General features: G+C 31.4%; 1 protein-coding gene across 5 annotated transcripts; it reads left to right on the top strand.

Annotated features, from left to right (window-relative positions):
* The first annotated feature begins 461 nt into the window (after positions 1-461).
* LOC103497708 (uncharacterized) lies at positions 462-8832 on the top strand. 5 transcript variants are annotated; one of them, XM_008460002.3, is made up of 13 exons: positions 462-770; positions 2378-2655; positions 2890-2963; positions 3062-3221; positions 3302-3326; positions 3473-3562; positions 4051-4222; positions 4311-4384; positions 5071-5140; positions 5745-5816; positions 6100-6236; positions 7188-7261; positions 8576-8832. In XM_008460002.3, exons 2-13 carry the CDS (start codon positions 2463-2465, stop codon positions 8635-8637), a joined length of 1203 nt encoding a protein of 400 aa, XP_008458224.1. In that variant the 5' UTR covers positions 462-770; positions 2378-2462; the 3' UTR covers positions 8638-8832. The 5 variants fall into 5 exon arrangements, 3 of the variants coding, with proteins under 3 accessions (XP_008458224.1, XP_008458214.1, XP_008458232.1); XM_008459992.3 differs by having other exon boundaries at positions 6094-6236; XR_007821028.1 differs by lacking the exon at positions 8576-8832 and having other exon boundaries at positions 6105-6236; positions 7188-7205.
* The last annotated feature ends 273 nt before the right edge of the window (positions 8833-9105 follow it).

Here is a 9105-nt window from a genome sequence, read left to right as displayed (position 1 = left end):
TTTAAATCTTAAAACCCATACTAAATTAAATTGAAACCATATTTAAACGTTTGAATAGCAATTTATATAACGTTTTAAAATCCAAGAATTAAATAAATTTAAATGGTTTTTATAAAATTAAAAAAAATACAATAAACAATATTTACCACAGTAACAAATCATCGTAGTCACGATATTAAAGTCTTGTTATCAATTTAACTATATTTATAAATGATTTGATTTATTTTGATATAATTGAAAATTTTACTATATTTATAAATTATTTAATTTATTTTGATATATTTAATTTTTTTTACCATATTCGTAAATAGTTTAATTTATTTTGATATGCGGGAGAAAGAAGAAATAAAATAATAACGAGGGAAATGAGGATTAATTCATTTAGGACGATAACATGCCTTTTTTTGAGTATAAAGCTGAAATTTTACTTAATAAGTTGGACGTCACGAGGAGAAAAAAAAAAAGGACTGAACTGAAAAAACAACAACCTTACGGCGGGAAAAAGAAACAGAGCTCAAAGGAAACCTTCCTAAAAGCAATCTCTCCTTCTCTCTCTCTCTCGCTCTCTCATTTCATTTTATATATAATTTCAACTCTCAAAATTCTTAACCAAAATTCCAGATTCTCTCTCTGCTTCCTTTCTTCCTTCCGGAGAGATTTTCTTCAGAATTTTCCCGGAGGAATAACGCTTAACATTCACTTTTTCTCCACTAACATTTCCAATTTCTTCAATCTTCTCTTCTTCATTTCGGTAACTGGATCCATTGCGGGTACGTTTCTTCTTCTGCTTGGTTTTTGCTTTCTGTTGAGGTAACTGGTGATTATTATGTGATTTGTAACTCTTTGCTCTGAAATCTGTGTTAGGATTGAGTGCGAATGTGTTGGTTTTAGTATTTTCGATTGAAATTGTACCGATACTGTATTTCTTCGCTATGTCGGTTTACTTTGTGAGAAATTTAGTTATCCTTAGTTTAGTTGCTTAAACTTTGCATTCTGTTGAGGTAACTGCTGATTATCATACGATTTATAACTCTTCGCTCTGAAATCTATATTAGGATTGAGTCCAAATGTGTTCGTTTTAGTATTTGCGATCGAAATTGTACCGATACTGCATTTCTTCACTAAGTCGGTTTCCTTTGTCAGAAATTTAATTTTTCGTCCTTTTTTTCTTTCTCGGTTGGTGATTATTATGTGATTCGTAACTCTTCGCTCTGAAATCTGTATTAGGATTGAGTGCGAATGTGTTCGTTTTAGTATTTGCGATCGAAATTGTACCGATACTACCTTTGTCTTCGTTAAGTCGGTTTCCTTTTTGAGAAACTTAGTTTTTCTTTTTCCTTTTTCTTTTTTCTTTTTACTCTGTTGCCGGCTAATGAATAGGTTCTTCGGTAGAAATTTATTTCTGTTCTACGTGCGTTCTATGAAGTTCTTCGTGTTTAATCTGAAGGAAGAGGAGGTTTTACGTCGATTGGATCTACATTTATTACAATCAAATTACGGTATATAGTCACTGTTCGTCCCTGAAAAATGTTAAAATCGTTTTTCTGGGGGCAACTTTGATTGAGATAATTATTTTAAGTAAATCAATTCCATCTGTTGGGAAACTGATGAACGAAGAATCATTTTGCTTCAAACTTGGTCTTCTGCAGTGGCCTACTTTTCCAATTTTCATGCCTGTACAGTACTCTAATGCGAAACTCGGTCTAGGATCCTAGAGCCGAGCCCACACAGATGCAATTACCAAGCTGACAGTTAAAGTATCAATGGTTATTTTATTATAGTTCTAATTTAAAATTCAATCCGAGGGTATAATCGTCATAGAATGAGTTTGGTAGAAGTTATTCCCCTGCAGCGGACTTACATTTCAAGAAATAGTCTCTTTTGTGCTTAAACTTGATGATGATTGATGCTCGCACGTATCCCGATGAACCAGCTTTTCTGGAATATAGAGAGTTGAAATTTCGCGTTGTTGGCTGATCGCCGAAAGGCGCATCTGATGCCGTGCCGGGCGGAAGGGGTCCCGATTTCTATTTATTTATTTATTAATTTCTTTTTAGAGAGGGATATGGCAGCGTCACAGGATCTCTGTTGAAACTTGAAATTAACTCAAACCGTATAACGTGATTTCAATGGCGTTGATTTGATCTATCATAAATTGCTACATAGATTTAAACATTGACAGATTTCGAGAACGAAAACAAAAGATATTTATCACAGTAATAAGTTAATTTCATAACCTCCTGTTCAAGATCTCTAAACTGTAATTTTCAGTTTTTAACTCACAATTCACACATCTAATTTTGGACTTTTGTTTCGACGCTTAGTCATTGAAGTTTTTTTGCCGCCACCGCCTTCAACTCTTTTGTGATTGATTCAGGGAAGAGAAGCAAGTTGTGAAAACGGAGTTTGATTCTGTATTATACAGAGAATAATGGATGAAATGTAGACTGCCTTAAGTAGAAATGGAGACTAGCGGCGGCGGAAGCTCCGACGAGGGTCGCCGCATATTCAAAGCTGATACATGGTTTAGCCAATTTCGCAATGGATCTAATCCTTGGATGGCAAGATATATTTATGCCTTAATGTTTCTAATTGCTAATTTGTTGGCATGGGCTGTCCGAGATTATGGCCGCGGCGCATTGACAGAGATGGAAAGTAAGACTGAGTTATTCTTCATAGATGTTACAATATTTCTTGTGAATTTTGATGATATGTACATTAGTTTTCTGCATAATATTTGCATTGTCAACATACATTCATAGCGCTGGGGAAAAAAATTTAAAAAAATTATACTATGCCTGTGGATTATAGTGAGCAATGCATAGCATTATTTCATCAATCTTCTACTACCAATTGATGGAATCTAACATGTGTTGAAAATGGGTATAGGATTAAAAGGATGTCATGGGGCGCGTGATTGTCTAGGTGCTGAAGGAGTTCTTCGTGTAAGCTTGGGATGCTTTGTATCCTTCGTTGCTACAGAAGAGTCGGCTCTGTCTTTGAGTTATAGTTCAATTTCAAGTTAACTTCAATAATTTTTAGTCCTTAACGTCTATTTTAGATATTTTATTTCACCATGTTTCTTTCTACAACTGGCACTTCAAAGATGCGAGGACGCAGAAGTACTTGGCATTCTGGATGGTGGTCTGCAAAGATTATCTTATGGATTGCCTTCATAATTATCCCCTTTGTGCTTCCCGCCACCATTATTCGACTATATGGTTAGTCTCTCATCACCCCTTCCCCCCAAAAAGGAGTTTAAATTAAACTAAAATGAAATTTCTGATGCATATTTTTGCAGGGGACGTTGCACATTTTGGTGCCGGGTACTTCCTTTTTCGCCGATGTACATTACTTCAAAGTTTACCCAAACTTTCAAATTTTGTTTCAGAAGCTGGTGGAATATATTTTGAATTTACAAAGACGATTTCGATTGCTGGAACGTGACGTTTAAAGTTTTTACCATTTTCAGGGTCTTTCTCCTGATTCAACTTGTAAGCGTGATAAGCTTTATAACATGGTTGAATGATTGTTGCCAATCCGACAAGCCTGCAGACAGATGGTAAGCTACGTTACCTCATTCATTGCATTACCAAATCTGTTCTCTCTGAAGAAAAATCATGAACAGTTTTGATTTAGCTCTGAAAATACTTTACAATTTTCAGTACTTTTGCAGGCGTGAATTGTTTTTTTTTTTTTTTTTTACCCAAAAATGTGATTATATCAATATATACATATTAAAAGAAAAGAAGAAAAAAACAAGGAATCGTGAAGATTTAATTGAAGAAACATTCGGACAGTTAAATTTAAATCTTGATATTTTGACAAACGTTTTGGGGATTATTTTGCTTTTCTGCACCTTTCATTTGGCAAGCACAGTGATATCAGATTCACTTCTATAGCCTGAACTTTATGTATGTATGACCAAGACTGGTGTATTGAAGATTCAACGTATATGAGAAATGATAAAGATGGCATTACCTATGAGAAAGCAATAGGCTATGGTCTCGCACTTGTACGTTTTCTAAATGTAAGATACTGTTCTTGCAGTCAAATACACATCATGCTACTTTCAACAATGGCATATGTGATCTGTTTAGTGGGAATCATTTCAATGTACATATGGTATGTGCCACAGCCGACTTGTCTTCTCAATATTTTTTTCATTACGTGGACACTAGTTCTACTCCAACTCATGACCAGCGTTTCTCTCCATCCAAAAGTAAGTTTCAACATAATTTTACACATCCATCGTTAGATTTCACTTCACTGATGATTTGGTGTATGACTGCTAACTAAGACCATAACAGGTGGATGCAGGCATCCTGACTCCTGGTTTGATGGGGCTCTACATAGTATTTATCTGCTGGTGCGCCATTAGGAGGTATGATGATCTACTTTTATCTCCCATCTCTCATTGTCATCATGAGTGTCATTTTAGTACTTATGTCTACATTATTACAAAAACTATGTTACTCTTGATGCTATTGTAAGTACTTGTGTCTAGCCAGTTGATATATATTCAACATTGTGTAGGTAGGGATTTGAACATATTGAACTCATTGAGTTTGAGTTAGCTTTTTTCTTTTTCTTTACTCTTAAAAAATAGTTAAAAAGATGCTTCTTTACCACTCAAAAGATGCATCTATTACAACAAAAGTCCTACCAATTCATAATTAAACTGAAGTGTGGGTGGGTGGTGAGGAGCCTAGTTTTTCTTCGATCCAAGGGCCACCCACTACAATTCTTTGATATTCTAAGAAATGCAAGTGCAAGGCTACATCATCATGTCTTCATCATCATTAAACCAAGGCCAACTTTGGAATTCATTTTAGAAGAGAGACTGGTTTTCTTAACAAACGGTTCTTGTAGTTGATACATGTTACGAGATGTATTCTTCCATCTTCACCTTTTAAAATTCAAACACATTAGAAATAAACATTCTCTGCAATAACCTGCATTATTGTTTTTAAAAATTCACATGTATCAATATATTTGTTACTAAATATTAATTCTGTTATGATTTTAGGAATTTTGGAAATGCTACTAATTTGAACAATTTTCTTGTAGTGAACCAGGGGGAGGAAAGTGTGTTAGAAATGCGGAGACTTCAAACAAAACCGACTGGCTTACCATTATAGTAAGTTCTATTTACTTTGTTTGATGTTATGTAACCATTTTGTTTTTGATTTATTATTTTTAACAGTTTAGTTATAAAGTTTCTTTTATCTCGTTAAGATCCAAATCAAGTTTTGAAACTAAATGCCAGAAATTTAAATAACAGAAAACAAAGAATCTTGTCATTTGCTTTTATTTTCTAAATTTATGTTTGTTTTTTTGATAAATCTTCTTTTTTTTTTTAATTCAAATAGTTATTAAACGTGGCGAAAGAAAAAACCAAATCAGTTTAATGGGGGTTTTGTTTTCCAAAGTTAAATTACATTCTTGAATTGGTATGGCTTATCATCAATTTAGTGCGATATATCTTTTCTTTATTTACTAATGATTTCACGAGTTCGTTGGTAATGATTTTACAACTGGACGGAGTACAAATTTTAAAATTAAAAAGTCAGTTGACAGAAAATTATTTTTTGGATGTATAATTTTCCCATTTCTCTCCTTAAAAGTCCAAGTAAAATAAATATTATATAATATACTTTTTCTATATTTTTTATGATATGATTCTATTTTTTTCCCCACCCCTTCTCTTACACAAGTTACAACAATCATAACGCGTGTGACAGAGCTTTATCGTTGCTGTACTTGCAATGGTTATAGCAACATTCTCCACCGGAATCGACTCCAAATGCTTCCAGGTGCGTTCTTCTCCACTCTCAAAAAGCTTTGTTTTTTTTTCATAATTATTCTTATTTTCACGACAAAAATAAATTAAAAAATATAAATATAACATAAGGAACTAAAATATTTATAGAATATTGCAAATTTTCATATTTATAACTATGGATCAATGTCTATTAGTAATATTGATAAAATCTGAAATCTTACTATTTTTTGTAAATATTTTCAATAATGTAATCGTTTATAATAATTCTTCATTAAAAAAAAAGAAAAAAAAAAGTTAATTGATAAAAGGTGCAGTTCAGGAAGGATGACAAACAAGACGAAGATGATGATGTCCCATACGGCTATGGTTTCTTCCACTTGGTTTTTGCCACCGGAGCAATGTACTTTGCAATGCTTTTGATTGGTTGGAATACAAATCATCCCATTCGAAAGTACGTTTCCCCCACTCCAACTTTCTTTTCCCATTATTTCAGGATTTTTTCTTTCAAAAAAGAATAATATAATACATATTTTAAGCTAAATTCATTTAAAAAAAAAAAAAAAAAAGTCATAACCCAACTTTCTCTTTTTGTTTATGAAAATAATAATCATTTTGGAAAGCAATAACATTCTTTACCTTTCCTAAATATTTCAAAACTACTATTTATAATTGAAATTACTTTGAATGAAGAATGTGATTTGGAACATTGTGATCTGATAGTGTTAGTGGATTGAAAAGTTAGGACTTAGAATACCACTAACCCATTGCCATTTCAAAACACCAACTTGCATGTTCCAAATTTCATTCTACTACTCTAATGGATGTTTGAAACATTTACGAAAAATGTAAGGATAAGTTGTAATTTTTCGGATTACGTAAAACATTAGGTAGCAAACTTCAAACTTGGATTCTTTTTTGGGTAATTTAGCCTATATTTTAAGGTCTTAGAATGATTTTCTCAAAATACAAACACATTAAATTAATAAATAAACTTACTCAACATCCACTAACAAAAGTCACGTTCTGCATCTTTTCATGCTTTTTTCATGACACAAACGCCAACCAAATCTTTTCTGCTTTTATTATAAACACAAGCAATTCACTTCTGGAATCTGACTTTAAGGTTCCCTTCTTTTTATCTTTGTTTCCGTTATTAAAAACCAAAGCTTTAGTTTGCCACTAAGTGTTGCCTCTCTTTGACTCCTCATATCACTTTTTTATCCACCAAATAGTTCCTTCTTTGAATAGGCAATAAACGCCAACTCAAAGATTCCTGTGGACCCTTTAATAATAGGGGACTCGACATTGACTCAGATTCCAACTAACCCCATTAATTTAATGCGATAATTATGGATTTTATTATGGGTTAATGAGGAGAAAGGGTTAATTTTAAACTGTACAGGTGGACAATTGACGTTGGATGGACAAGCACTTGGGTTAGGATTGTCAATGAATGGCTCGCTGTTTGTGTTTACCGTAAGTTCCCTTTTCTAATGCTGTATTTGATGTTTTGCGTTTTTAATTTTGAAGAACTTATCTTTTGTTTTTATCTTTTTTTTTTTTTAATCAAAATATTTTTTTCACTTTTTCAATCGAAAGCCATTCTTGGATAGGCTCGAGAAGTGATTTTAAAATTATTAAGAGCTTACAACTATTAAAATCATTGTTTTCATATTTTGGTTTTGAAATTAATAAAACTATAAAGTCATTTCAATTTTATTTTAGGTCTCGAAATTTTAATCATTTCAAGATCACTCTCGAACATTTCATAAATGATTCTATTGATAATATACCTCTTTTATTTTCAATTTTGAAAACAAAAAATAGTCTTTTCATTACGTAAGTTAAATTCTTTTTTCAAGTAGTATTGTTACCTATTTTTTAAGTTGGGTTTTGGTCGGCCAAACTGAACCAAACCAGTTCGATTCGGTTCTTCACACCCCTAGTGATTCCGGTTGTTCTTGACAATAACTTGGATATCAATATTAAAAGGGAAATTGTACATCTTTTTAGGTTTTCTTAAGGTTTTACAGTTCGGATAGCTCTCTTTTAATTCTCTTCTAAAAATAAAAGAATCAATATGTTATTGTTATAATTAGAGTACCCTTTTGTATACGTATTTAAAGTTAAAAACAATTTTTTCTTTAAGAGAACAATTTTTTTAAGTAGACTAGTTAATCCATCGCAATTTGTTATAGATACACATATTTTGTTTTGTTTATAAATATTTTGGTCTATTTTACTATTAAAAAAATAAAAAATTGTTTTCTCTTCCCTTAATCGGATTTGAAATGAAATATTTTCAAATATAACAATAGACCAAAATATTTATAAAACATATGGATAAAAATTAAAATTTTACTATATTTTATAGCTATTTCAATAATTATGCGTTGTTCTACTTTTGAAACCTATAGTTTTTTAGATATTAAAATAATTATACAATATATTTTAATTTATTTTACTATATTTAAAAATAAATAAAAAAATCTCTTTTTTCCCAAATCGGTTTTGAAATGGAACATTTTCAAATATAACAATAAATAAATCAAAATATTTATAAAATATATCGATAAAATTTAAAATTTTGCTATAAAATTTATAACTACTTTTAACAATGATGCATGATTCCGCATATTAAAACCATTATACAATAAACCAGCTCTTTACTTGAAAAAGACCCATATTATCTTCATTTGATAATTGAAAATCATTTTGCAAACATGGTTTCAACCACCACAAAGAAGTCAATAAATAAAAAATTCTAATCGAGTATTATTTCTAATGTAGTATGGATGCTGGTGGCGCCAGTGATATGGAAGAACAGGCAAATGGTGGTAGGAGCTGTATGAGAAAAACAAACCCCACAATTCATTCAATGCGTGGCTCCAAAATTCCTTCCTTCTTGAATTATATTGGATTTGGACCCACACCATAAGATTCAAAACATGTAATTTCCAATAGCCTATTTTTATTTTTATTTTGTTTTTGATGATTTGATTTGTTCCCCCACAAATAGAAAAGAAAAATGTGTAGTCCCTTAAAAACACTGCCTCATTTGTAAATATATATAGTAGCTTATTAACCAACAGGTGGCTTAACTTATCTTAAAATCATAATATTGAGGAAATATGTAAATAAAGATAACAAATCAACAAATCAACAAATCAGGTTAAATTATAGATTTGCCAATCTGTAGTTTAGAGAAAGGATTTAGTCCCAATTAAAGTTGAGAATTTAGGCATTTGGTTTGATAAAATCTTCCTAAGGCTATTTTTCAAATATTGAAAATAAACTATACTGTTTATTTATCACAAAAT

Source organism: Cucumis melo, chromosome 5 (genome assembly GCF_025177605.1).
Source record: "Cucumis melo cultivar AY chromosome 5, USDA_Cmelo_AY_1.0, whole genome shotgun sequence".
Taxonomy (NCBI): domain Eukaryota; kingdom Viridiplantae; phylum Streptophyta; class Magnoliopsida; order Cucurbitales; family Cucurbitaceae; genus Cucumis; species Cucumis melo.
This window is presented reverse-complemented; position numbering and strand designations above follow the sequence as displayed.